Genomic DNA, 13922 nt, shown 5'->3' with positions numbered 1-13922 from the left:
GGCTATTATTTTCCCATTTTACAGACAATGAGACTGAAGCGCAGACATTAATTCACTTGCCTGAAATGACACAGCTCGAAAGTGATGGTGCCGGCATTAAAATCAGGTCCCTATAACTCAGACGCCCTGACTCAACAATCACATCTGCATGGGATGGAAATATGGTGGAGGTGACTCTATCTGACCCAAGACCAAGGGAAAGAAGAACATCTTCTCTCTCATGTTCTCAAAGGGTGTCCAGTCCTAAAGGGTAATAGCAGCTCAATTTCAATTTTTTTTTCTTCTCTCTTTTCCTTTTTCAAACTTACTCTATGTTAAGGGATAAAGAGAGCTGAGCTGTGTTACTCTGGTTTATTTGGTTTTCCGATTAAGGAGGGAATTTATACCTTGTCAGCTTTTCACAAAGTCTTCCTTAGAGAAGTCAGTCCCACGCTTTTAGATATAATGCGGCCCTGCCTTTTAAATATCATTCTAGATTTCAGCTGGAGTGGATTATGGCCTCAGAATCGCAAGCACTGACCTTCCAGATCTGCTGAAGAGGTTTTCAGTTCCAGTGCTCGGAAACTGCAGCCCTGAGGATTCCCTACAGCATCCTCTTTAGGGACCACTGTCTTGAAAACCGCTTAAGAATGGTAAAAGTGAATTGTTACACAGTTGCCAGACTCAATAAAAATACTTTTCAGTAAATTGCCTACAATTTTTCCAATCCCAATTTCCCAGGGGCGGGGGGGAGGGGGGGGGGGGAAGAAGGGGGAGACATGTATATGTAACAAAGAACCAACTAACATGGAGCCTAAGAGCTCACCTACTATGTCGGGTGAAACATAGTAGTGAAATCTAAATCTAGTACAATAACTTGCAAGGCATAGGGCAAATTATTTTTTTTAATAAGTTCTGCTAGTGTTGGAAAACATTGTAGATCCAATGCAGGCAATACACGAAACATGTTCTTTTAAGAAATGCCTACTGTTCTGAATGATTCAGCTGGTACTTTATCAGCCCAGAAATTACTTGACGTTTCCACGCCCACCATCCCTAGAGCTGGCAGTGGGCAAGCAGCTCTTCTTTCACCTGCTGGAAATCTGGTGTGCTGTGGCAAGTGGAGGAGTCTGCCCTCACATCCTAGGGCAGCTAGCATCACCATCTCCCTGTCCTGCTATTCTGTATCCCTCCCACTGCTCTCCATTCATTCCTGGTTCTGAACTTATTAATCGTTGACATCATACCATCAGGGGAAGCAACTAGTCTATAACTTGAAATACAAGAAACAAGGCTCTTGGGAGCCCAGAATTCTATCCCATGAACCTCATCAACCTCATTCTCTCCTCCCCATACCGGTTTCCTCTTTCTTGAACTCTTATTTTATTTAACTGTATCACGAACCCTATGAACGGAGCAAGAAGTTCTTCAGAAATCCTTTCCAAAACCTCAAACATAGGGAATCTTTAAAAGACACAGATTATATAAGATTAGGGTCTATGAAATACAGTATGCTGAGCTGTGGTTCATACCAACCTCTGCCATGCACTGGGGAGAAGGAAACTCTTCACCTTACATTTTGCTCCCTCTCGTGTCCTGGGATGACTTGACGGATGCTCCTGAGTCTCTATGGCTTTCTTTCCCATTTGCCTTCCCTTGAAGACTCACGTTCTTCTGGATTCTTAATGATTTAAGTTTTGGGTTTTTTTGCCCACGACTGTGGCTATGCTGGTGCCTTGCCCTAATTCCACAGTAATCTTCTACAGTGTCTCCTCCATCACCCTGAACGATGTCCATGTCCATGCCGTTAGACCAGATCACTCATTAATTCATTTTTATGCAGTGCCTACCAAGGGTTACACACTATCTGGCGATGCAATGATGGGCAAACACCCTTGTTACCTAGTCCAAGCTCTAACTGCTCACCACGCAACAGGCCAATTAGAGATGAGGTGTCAGAGCAAGGAATAGCGACTTTATTGGAAAGCCAGAAGACCGAGAAGACTCAAAGAACCATCTTTCCTGGGTTAGAATTCAGGCTTCTTTTATGCTAAAAGGGGAGGGGCTGTGGTTGGTTGTTGCAAACTTTTTGGTGTTGGAATCCTTTGTTCTTGCAGCTGTCCATGTAGGTCAGGTCACAATGCTCCTGTAAACCTCCAGCAAAACAAATGTTATTCTCTGTTCTGCAACTTTTTATCTCTGTGTGAATGGAAAAGTGTTATACCTTTAAAGGTGGGTGGGGGAGGGGGGAAATGCACTGTCCTGTATATTTCAGGATACAGGCAACATTCTTAACCTGTAGCAAAAGCAACAGAATACCAAGGTTAAGGTAGAAGAAAGGGATCCAACATGGAGTCAGATTTGTTGTTCCCTATGACATGTTGAACTCTTCTCAGCCTACTTCTTTGGGTCCTGGATTTTCTTTCCTCCAACAACTTTCACAACACTACCCCACAAAGCACCCTTTAGGAAGGGCCTTGGTTCAGGATTTATTGTCTGAGATGCAGCATTCTCAAATTTCTCTGAGTGATGGAAGGAGAGCCGGCTGCCGTCATTCACACCAAACGTGCTCTCTGGTCTCATTTCAGTTACCCAGGGACTCCTGTTTGGTTTCTTGTTCCTTGTTTGCTTCTTAACCTGGACCACCTAGGCCATCATTCCCATGATGGTCATTAGTCCCCTTGAGTTTCCCCAGGACTGCTTTGTCAATCCTCAACTCTGGGAATTTCACCACATTCTTCTTCTCTAATCCTGCCCCCAATTCCAAAGCCTTTACGGAACCACGCAGATGGAATCTACTTCCAGGCCACACCCCCCACCTCGCCTGTGCCACTGACGCTCTCCCCAGGGCTCAAGCTAATTGCTGGTTGAGTCCTCTCTTCACAGCATCTGCTTTGACCTTTCTACTCTTCCTCAACCCAGCCTTAGCCCCTTGCAGTGGACGACCTCACCGAGGAGGCAGACGCCATCTCACAGGTGTGCAATAATAGCTCTTGTCCTAGCACAGCCTTCCTCACATCCTCCTCCCTCCAGCCACCACATTCACTTCTCCTTGTCTCCTCCTCACCACTCAGCTTTTCTAGAATCAATGTTCTTTGCCTCCACTTTTTCGGCCCAGACTCTCTAACCCTTACCTCTTGGCATTATGCATCATCCCCCAAAACCTTCTAAGGTCGCCACAGACTTCCTAAGTACCAAGCATAAACCTTTTCAAAGTTCTCACTCTTCTCAGTCTGTTCTCTTCATGTTGTTCGTTAAACCCTCCTTGTTGACGCACTCCCCTTGGCTGGTACGATTCTTTCCTACTTTGCTGGCTCCTCTCTGCTGCTTCTGTGTATGCTTCACTGTAGGTTCTCTCCTGGACTCTGGACTATCATAACCACTGCTCGGTTAAGATCTCCAGGAGCTAACATCCCAGGGGGGGAATCCTATTTTTAGTATAACATATAAACGATCTTGAATGACCTGGCTCCTTCTTTCCTCTCCATTCTTTCCTTTACCATCACGAATTGCCCAGCACTCCAGCTACACTTCTGCCCTGCACTTCTGCCCCCAAATGTGCCAGGCTCTCCCACACTCTGCCCTTTCTGCCTGGCGCCTCTTCCCGCCCCCCCATCCCGTGCCCGTATCATTTCTAACCAGCACACTAAGACTGAGCCCGGAGGCACCATCTCTTGTTATGTCTTCCCTTACTCTTCTGGTCCCATTTACGACCCTTCTGGGTCCCTCGCTGTCACAGCACTGTGTCATTGCCTATTCACTCGTCTGCCTCTGTCAGCAGAAGGCAGGCTCCTTGAGGGTGGGGCCGAGGATTGGTCCCCTTTATCATCCTGCACGGTGGCTGGCACAGGACTGGTGCCAGTAACTGCTTAACAAATCACCTCTCTAATAAGACCAACACTCCGACCTGAATTTCCGATAGCCTGCTGAGTATCTCTCTGCCAGGTTATCATAATCACCTAGTTCAAGGATAAACTTAATTTACTTAATGGGTTGGCCAAAATATTCGTTCAGGTTTTGCCATAACATCTTATGGGAAAAACCCAAACAAACTTTTTGGCCAACCCAGTATCAAGGGTTATTAGTACAGGTGACTTTTAGTTTCTTCTTTTTGTTTTTCTAGGACTTTTAAAATCTTCAGTGAACAAGAACTGCTTTGGTTGAAATTACATATAAAAATGATCTTTAAAAAGTGAAATGTGTTCTTACTTGTATTGCTTAAGTCACATTTGCTTGCAAGTAACAAAAACACAAATCAAACTACATGAAGCAGAAGAGGGGATTTTCCATAAGATTCTGGAGTGTCCCAGGACAGCCAAGAACAGGACCATGGCAGCACTTGGGAAACCCTAGTCCCAGGAACCAGGATGCCCTGAGAACCCTCTCTCTCTCACTTTTCGTCTCCAGCGCAGGTATCAGAAGAGATGGCAGGAGACAATTCCCAAGGTTTACCAAAGCTTCAGCCAGGCTCAGAAAAACCCTCTTCCCTATTTCCAGTCTCAGAACAGGCCCCTACCTGAACCACGTCACAGTAGCCAAAAGGGACATCACATTAAACTGTATGGTAAATCCCACAGTAACCCTGTGGGTTGGAGGCGGGTCTTCAGAAGTTGGTGGACAGATGCTGAAGCGTTTCAGAAAATGGGTAATTGTCACACATACTTCTACTCAGTTCCCTTGCCTCAAAGTTTCAAAATGCTTCCATCCTTCAAGGTTCAACCTTAAACACCACTTTCTCTGTAAAAGCTTCATTGATCTCCACTCAGCCAAGTCCAAACTCTTCTTTCCTCAGTGCTCTTCTGGGCTTTTCATGTTGCCTTATTTTATAGTAAGTTTACATGTCTGCAAACTGACAAGAGCAAGAATATAATGGAATTAACTCTGGATTTAACTATTATTGTTTTGGCTGTACCATCATGCAGCATGCGGGATCTTAGTTCCCCAACCAGGGATAGAATCTGTGGCCCCTGCAGTGGAAGTGCAGAGTCTTAACCACTGGGCCACCAGGGAAGTCCTAACTACATTTTTAAATCAGACCAGAATTGAAATTCTGTTTCCCATACTACCTAGCTAGGTGACTTTGGACAAGCGATTTAGCTTCTGAACTAGTTTCCTCATTTATTAAAAAAATGACATAAGGAGTCAAGGACATTGTAACTCACATGTCCTTGTGAGGATGAAAGAGAATGTGTGGAAACTCCAGGCACAGAGCCTGGCTCAGTAGATACTCACAAATTGCTAGTTTTCTCCCTTTGGATTTCTCTCACTGGGCTGCAAAGTCCTTTAGGTCATAATTTCCCACTGTGTTTATTAAATGCCTTAAAGGTAAGCAGGTCTTCATCAAATGTTTGTTGAATAAGTCCTTTCGGATTGTCTCCTGAGACAGATTTAATCAGTAGTATTAACGCTCATTGAGAGGTTCCTACGTGCTTTGCATGTATTGACTTAATCTCCACGATAACCCACGAGATAGGCTTTATTGCCTCCGTTTTTACAGATGAGGAAATAGGTGCAGAAAAGTTCAGGAACTTGCCGGAGGTCCAATTCTATGAAGTAGTAGCATGAGGCAGTGGCTTCAGGGCCCTCCACTTCTAATCATCACAGCTAGTGGTTTCTTAGGGGCAGAAAACATGTCTACTGTGAAGAAGTTCACATTGCTTTTTTTGTTTGTTTGAACTAGCTTAAATTTTTTCTAGTTAATGCAAACAAACGGTTGCTTTGACTTTTTCATTCCTTTAATTACAAACTTTCAGGAGACTTAAAAGCTTCCTATGGCTGATGACAACAGTCCTAGGACTTTACCAAAAATACAAACAATTGCAGTTGAGCATGAAGGGCCAATATAGGTGCCATGCTGCCAATTCCTAGTGGGACCCAGTAGGTTTCAATCTCCTGGACGATCTGGGGGTTTCACCTGGTAGATCGCCAAGCTGGCTGCCAGTGTAGCTACACCAGTTAACCACTTGCATAACTGTCCCAGAAGGCAGCCCCAGGAACTCTGGGAAAGCAAAAAATAGCTGTCCACTAGGAACAAGGTGAGAAATCCTGACCTGAGCTCTTTATAGACAATTTTCAGTTATGCTTCATTGCTGAAGTGTGGTAGTTTTATTGATCTTTTATTACAGCTCACCAATCCGCATCGTGTATCCACATCAACTGTGCCAGGAATGACTGCAGGTTAAGTGAGAAAACAGTACCAGAGAGGGTCCAAGAAAAGAGTGAGCCCACACTTGCATGGCAGTTGTTTCCAAGGTATATTGGAACACCCAGTTTCCTTCCAAAAGATCCTCCCCTCAACCTTGTGATGAGGACACAACGACGTTATCGCCATTTTACAGATAAGGACACAGAGGTTCGCAGAAGTGAAATGATCCAGCAAAGCACACATGAATGTGTGTTATAACAGATGACATACCCAGAGCTTTCTACACTTATACCACAATGTTTTTGCAAGATGTGGTACAAATTTCTGCTTGGTGATAGTTTGGGGAACAGAAGGGACTGATAAATACCTCTGGGAAAGCGGTATAAAAATGTACAGGAGAAACAGTGGCATCTATTTGGCCAGGAGAGAATCTGAGTCTCCCCAAATGTGTCCTTCATGCGCAATCGCTGTTTTAGGGGAGGGGTGAGGTGGGGCTGGGAGAGAGAGGATGGGATGGGCCCAGTCCTGAGGAAATGGCAGAAGTGACCATCCTGTCTGTTGCAGGATGTTTAGTTCTCCTTCTTCCCCCAATGTTACATCCTTTCACATTCAGCCTCGCATCCTCATCTGAAGTTTAGTAACTGGGACTTTTGGTGGACTGAGAGGCCATCCGCCAATAATGGCTGCTGCTGAAATTCCTCACACAAAAAAGCCTGTACATTCAGACCTGGAATTCCAGGTTGTGCAAGTTAGTTTTTTCTTAATTTTTAAAGTTCCATATGTCCTTTCTTTTCTGACTTAAGGTGACTCTGCTCTTTTCATGATTCAGTCTCCCTGTCTCTGCAATTTAGGTTTTCAGTCATTTGGTTTATGCTTGGCAAAGCATATTTGAGAAAAATCTCTCAAAAGAGTAGTGAATTTTGTTTATCCTAAAATCTTGTGTGTGAAGAAAGGAAACAACAAATTTTTAATCAAAGTAAGCAATAATGACAGGTTTATTTAAAATTTCCAGTAGAGAAAACCCACTAGTTTTGGAATAAAAGTACTCAATGTACGAGAGCGTGAGTGAATATAAAAGATTAGCAGAAGAAAAATAAAACCAAACATAGTACAAAAAAGTTAAAAAAAGTTTGAAGTGGATTTCAACAGGGATGTTCTTTAAATCCTCCAAATTTTTAACAGAGTTACCAGGTTTGGCAAACAATTCACTTGAAAATTAAAGCCTATTTCTGTATTGTAAACTCCATAAAAACTCCTTATTAAATTCAAGCACTCCATACAATTGGTACTGAAACATATAGGCAGTCAACTTCAGAACAGCAGGAATTATTCATTTGCTCTCACAGTTATATGAATTAACCAGCTGTGTAACTGTTTTTTGGAGAGGATGGAAGATGCAAAAAAAAAAAAAAAAAAAAAAGGTAGGATAAAATCTCTAAAAAATTGAAACACAGCAAAATCCAGACATCAGTTTGTTTCTTTAAAGTAACAAACTGAATTTTTACAGGATAGTCTACATTTGTCATTTCCCTCTCCCCCCGCCCCCTCCAATACTCCTAAATCCACTAGTCTAATCAACTCTTAACTCCCAAATATTCTGTACATATATATTTAGCAAAGAGCATATGCCTAACATTATTCTGACAGCGTTATGGTCAGCATACAATTTTAGAAAGATTACTATGTATATCACCAAGATTAACTTTTACTTAAAAAACAAACAAAAACCATTACTAAACAAATAGTTTTAAAATATTATGAAAACCCATGAAGAGAATACTCCACATGGGCTCTAAACCTGATAAAAACACACGTCAGAAAGACTATTAATGCTCAACTTCTGCTGAACGATGACCTTAAAGTGCCAAACACAAAAGAATGTCTTAGGACCTTTTCTCCAATAGATGATTTGTCCCTGGCTTGGCCATCTCTCCTTTAGCTATACACGAAGTCCTGCTAAAAAGTATGCATTTTAGTTATTTTTACAATAGAATGTTAACAACGTAAACTAAACAGGTTCTTGATATCAACAGTATGTTACCCAGGTTTTAAAATTTCTGAATCCAACAGTTGGTCACAGAGGTCAAGTATTATCAAGGCTCCTTTGTCAGTTCAGATGGTGTCTGACTCATCCATCCTTCAAGTACATGCAAGGCTCAATAGTGTTCAAGAGGCAGAAGCCCGAGGCCGTTTAAGACACAGATGAAATAGGATTATGAGGTGAACCCATCTGGGTAAGAACTTTATCCAGCCACTGGAGAGGGCCATGCAGATGGATCTCGATCCAGCAGGGGGTGCTAGTAACATCCTGGCGGTGGTATTCTGCTCCCCAACCCTAGAAACAACATTGGAGGTCATTTAACTTGCTTGACTCAATGGTTAACCATATGAAGTAAAAAGATCTCACGTAATCAGACACTCTGATTAATGATATGGTTCTCTCTGCAAGACAAGTGTGCACAAATGGGCACACACAGCTCAGCAGGCAAATTCACAGCTCTCTGAAGTCCATATATGGATTCCAGATTAAGAGGTACTGGTCTTGGGGAATGGAAGTTTTAAACTACATTATAAGGCTGTTGTAATAAAGATACTTTCTAACTTTTTTTTAAAATTTAATTAATTTATTTATTGATTGGCTGTGTTGGGTCTTCCTTGCTGCACGCAGGCTTTCTCTAGTTGCAGTGAGAGGGGGCTACTCTTTGTAGTGGTGCGCGGGCTCCTCATTGCCGTGGCTTCTCCTGTTGTGGAGCATGGGCTTTAGGTGCGTGGGCTTCAGTAGTTGCAGCACATGGGCTCAACAGTTGTGGCACATGGTTGTGGCACACGGGCTTAGTTGCTCCGTGGCATGTGGGATCTTCCTGGAGCAGGGATTGAACCCATGTCCCCTGCATTGGCAGGCGGATTCCTAACCACTGCGCCACCTAGGAAGCCCTCTAACTTTCATTTTGATTGCCTATTATGTTACTGATAATACTGTGATAGATGTTAAATTTTCATTTTATCATCAAGAAAATAAGAAAAATGGTACGTAAGACAAACTGACATGCTGTTTCTTCCTATTTAGCCACTGAAGGTCCTCCTATTAACACAGAGCTTGACCTTTCATTCTTGAAACAAAACTGGCTGGAGCACCTAAGTATCCAAAAATGTATCAGTAACACCTAACTACTGCCTTGAATCATTTGTACAAGAGGGTAGCTTGCCAGACATCTTCAGGATTACTGAATTAGCACATGAAAGTTGACAGAAGAAAATCCCTATATGAAAGAGAAAAATAATTTTGCTATTGCAAAGATCAAAACCTCAATGGTGTGGCAGACAATGGCATACAAGGTTCTGATAAATTCTTGTTTCCTGAGGGATGTCAGAGAGGGCTGGGTTCTATTTATCTCTGTTATCTACCCACCCCAGGAATTTCAAGAAATGTATCTGAATATCAGAACTTTTAGGAGAAAGCTGTGATATATGAACTGCATAGGTAGAGACATCCATGCATTTGTACATATATCAACAAAATGCTAAGTTTCATCAAAAGATTTATGTGCATGTTTCTCACATTAGACAGTAAGTTCTTTGAAGGCAGGGGCCAGATCTTATTTATCTTTGATCTCAAACATCTAGTGCAGTGATTGGCACGAAGCTCTAGAAATACTTGTTCAGCTGAAATGACTTAGATTTTTCAGATATGAGTTTACTGTGCAAATAACCTATAAAACCTGTTTTATATTAAAGTCCAAAAACGATCTTTAAAAAATAGTACAAAATTGGCTACTAGTATCAGTAAAATGTTCTATATCCTTTCTCTAAGATGCTAAGTGTGAGAGGGCAAAGCATGCAGTCCTTATATAATAAAGAACAATGTTGTAGCATGTGCAAGTTTTTTGTTGCTAGTGTATAATAAAGTAGTGGCCCTTTATCATGTTAGCAGGGCATTTAAAATAAGATGTTTATCTTTAACTCTCCAAATACATCTTCCCAGCTCTGTCCATTATAGCTTATATAACCCTTCATATTCCAGTACTTATCACTGTATAGTGATTAAACACCGACTGGGCCATTCAGCACCTTGAAGCTAGGGACTTTAGGTGCTTTTTCATCTTTGTATTAATTCTCTGGAATGCTGATAAAAATGTTCTGCTGAATGAATGAAATCTAATATATTTTTAATGCACAGCTTTGCATTATAAATACTTTTTATCCGTGTAAAGGTGGCTTTTACTTGTGTAGAAGTAAATAATTAAAAATGTGTAAAAGTAAAGTCATTAAAACTGATTGGGTAATCAATAAGAAATAAGTTTGAGAGGAAAGCCAACTGGAGCATTAGAGTTATAAATTCTCCTAGAGCGGTTCTTCGATAATAACAGACTCATCCAAGGACCTCAGTAATGATCACCACAGTCCCCAAGTGCAGCCACCCATTTTAAAGACAATGAACATGGAGATCGGGAAGGAATCCCGGGGCCTTAATCACACAGACAGGACTAGAACCTGGATCTCCTGACTCTCGAGAGGTCTTCTTTCCTCCACATCAATAAAAATAACAAACAATCCTGGCAAGTCACTGTCCTCATTTTAAAATTCATGTTAGTCAAAATGCCAAGTCAAAAATTAAACAGTGCACATTAATAATGGACGAGAAAGCTCTTCGTAGCCTCACAGGTATATAGCATGTAGGTAAACCTCTTTAAAAGGTAAAAAACCTCCTTCGTTACTAAAAAGGTACCAGACTCAGCTATAAGGAACTGCTGAATTATGTTTCAAGAAAACAAATACTAAGAGAACCCACTGAAAATGTGCTAATGTGACTCAAAGAAGTAGGGAAAAAATGATATCCAGGGAAAGCTATCTTTGACGTAAAGGATGATTAACAAACTAAGGTTCCAAAATTACCCTCTGTAATAAATACAGAACAGAACAGGTTTAACAACAAGTTCAGTGAGCTTCTGAAGACGACTGCCTCGCCCAAATATATAATTAGTTTTGCTACTCAGGGTAACAGAGGAGAAAAATTTATCTTTGAGGATTCAGAGACAAGTCAGTCAGCCACTAGAATAAGTTACTGACATAAATTTAAGCAGATATTTGAATTTTTTTTATACTTCGATGGCATCTTAAAAATTTTTATTTCTCAGAGGCAGAAAGGAGGAAGCAAAGAGACCAATCATTGTGAACAATGTCTGTAACCTTCACCCTCCTCAAACCTCAGAATCTTAGCGCTGAGGCAAGGGCCTTATTAATGCTGGAATTAAAATCACAAGCTTTGCTGGAACCACTAAAAAAACCTGAACCAATCAAAATTAATTCCAGCGTGATGAACTTTTACTTTCACAAAAAAAGATCACTTGCTTATTGCTGAAACAAAAGCAACAAGTATTACCACCATAAAAATACTAACAGAATAAAAAAAAAAGAGGGAGTACATTTATAGAATTGATCTCATAAGACAACCATGCATTTTAAGTATACACTTTAATATACTATATTAATAATATAGTATATTAAAGTGTATACTTAAAGTATATACTTAAATATAGTATACTATAATAAAGTATACTATTAATATAGTAAAGTATATACCTATATATCTATATATATATCTATAATAACATATTCTAATAATATTACAATAGCTGAAATAGCGCTACTTGAATAAGGAAAAGTTATTAATACCTGCTGCTACTAACATTTAACACACACACTCCTATATTCCAGTGATATTTTCCTAATAGTTGAAAGGTTAAAAATCTCTAGATAATAAGTTGGCATCTCTGGAGACACAGCAAGAGGATACAGATTTACATATAACGCAGGAGTGTGCTAAACCCTGACCAGAGGAATCAGAGCTCACTTACCTTCACAAAGCTCATGCGAATCGTACACATTTTTGTAAGCTCATAGACTGTCTCAAAGCCATGGTTCACAGACTGTGCCAGTAACTGAGCAAATTCTTGGTTGTTAAAAATTTTCAAGCTACACCCACTAGGGATCTTGCAAACAGTAGTGGGATGAAATCCGTGATGGTAGTTGCAGTTCCGACTTTGCACAAAGATACTACTGTCGCTGAGGCATTCGGCATATACCTCACCTCCGACATAATAAAGATGAACTCCTGCAGAAGACAAAGCAGAGAGTGTGGTCATTACAGCTTCTCACAGCTGAAAAGCATCGTGCAGCTTCAGAATGTAAATTTACACGGTTGATTAGATAAACAGACATTCTCTAAGTCTTGAACAATTGATAAAATCTTAGTTAACTGTATTAGTTAATACAATCTCCATGTTAACATGCATGTCTAGAAGGTTTCCAGGAAATAACACAACAAAGTCTCTTAAAAATCAGTAACAGCTGGGACTTCCCTGGTGGTCCAGTGGTAAAGAATCCTTCCTGCAATGCATGGGACGTGGGTTCAATCCCTGGTCAGGGAACTAAGATCCTACAGGCTGTGGCGCAACTAAGCCCGCACGCCACAACTACTGAGCCTGTGCGCCTCAACTAGAGAGAGAAAACCCACATGCCACAACTAGAGAGGAGCCTGTGTGCTGCAGCAAAGAGCCTACGTGCCCCAACGAGAGATCCTACATGCCACCACAAACATCCCATGTGCCACAACAAAGACCTGACGCAGCCAAAAATAAATAATAAAATATTAAAACATTTCATTGAAAGAAATCCGTAACAGAGCGCAGCAATTTCATTTTGAAAAGCATTTAGTGCCCTGTGTGGCCATGGATTGAGGGCATATTCTCACTTTAAAAACATAGCACAATAAAGCTGGACTTGATTATGGGATCCTACACGTATTCATCACATAAGCTCTCTAGTATTTATTTTACAGCTAAACAGTTCAAAAAATTTTAGGGTAGGGGAAGGGAAGGTCGAGAGGAGTAAAAGAACTAGAAAAACACAGGTGGAGGAAGTATTGCTGAAAGCTGTTAAGGTGTAAGGTCTAGGAAAAAAAAAACCCTAGGAAAAAAAAAATTCATACTGTGTGGAATCTGATCTCACTCAACTATTATCTGTTCCAAACGTCTTCCTGTGAGACCTAAAGTGCCAGGAGTGTAGGAAATTGATCTTACCCAGCTTTAAAAAAAAAAATGAAAGCGGAAAAAAAACGACTCTGACCAAGCCCCACACCATTATAGGCCACCCAGCAAACAGAGTCACATCCCATGTGGCTTTCAACAATGCACTTTGCAGGTAACTCTGGCAAGGCTTAGTCAATGCTAAACTATTGTCTCATCCAAAATACTGTGTGCTGTGTTTATAAGTATGCACAATGGCTAAGACTTCTGTAACAATTAAATAGCTACTGGAGCAGAAGCCCATTTTTCTGCCTGATGTAGAAGAAACAATGTAAGGGTGTGTGTGTTTGTTTTTTACTTTTTTCCTGATTATAAAAGTGAGGAATTTTCATTTTAGAAAATTTAGAAAGTGAAGCAAAATATAAAGAAGCAGAAAACATTATCATTCCTTTAGTGACCCAGAGGCAATAACTGTGAATACACATTGTTTTTGGTCTTGAGCATCATTAAACTTCCCTCGCAACATTTAACATATCTCCACGACTGAATGAATACAACCATTCATTTAAAGGATTCTCATTACCAGACCAGTCTGTTGATACTCATTTTCTGCTATGATAACAACGCCATGATCAATGTCTCCGCATAATTTTCGATCATGTCCTTAGGAGCTATTCCTGGAAGTTAAGTCATTGGATCGAAGGCTCTTGATTCACTTTGCCAGAGAGCTTGTATCAATTTACACTCTCTCCAGCAGTGTTTGAGTGCCTCTC

At 40.9% G+C, this 13922-nt stretch overlaps 1 protein-coding gene across 3 annotated transcripts in view; it reads right to left on the bottom strand.

The window, feature by feature from the left end:
- Positions 1 to 7088: 7088 nt before the first annotated feature.
- Positions 7089 to 13922, bottom strand: part of SMAD1 (SMAD family member 1) — a 72828-nt gene continuing 65994 nt past the window's right edge. For all 3 annotated transcript variants that reach the window (XM_057727661.1, XM_057727662.1, XM_057727663.1), the window contains 2 exons: positions 11980 to 12236; positions 7089 to 8459 (listed from right to left, as the gene is read on the bottom strand). In XM_057727661.1, the coding sequence (XP_057583644.1) occupies positions 8316 to 8459; positions 11980 to 12236 (401 nt within the window). In that variant the 3' untranslated portion in view covers positions 7089 to 8315. The remainder of the gene's footprint in view (positions 8460 to 11979; positions 12237 to 13922) is intronic.

Source organism: Hippopotamus amphibius, chromosome 3 (genome assembly GCF_030028045.1).
Source record: "Hippopotamus amphibius kiboko isolate mHipAmp2 chromosome 3, mHipAmp2.hap2, whole genome shotgun sequence".
Lineage (NCBI taxonomy): Eukaryota > Metazoa > Chordata > Mammalia > Artiodactyla > Hippopotamidae > Hippopotamus > Hippopotamus amphibius.
Note: the sequence above shows the minus strand (reverse complement) of the source record. Positions and strands in the feature narration are given on the sequence as shown.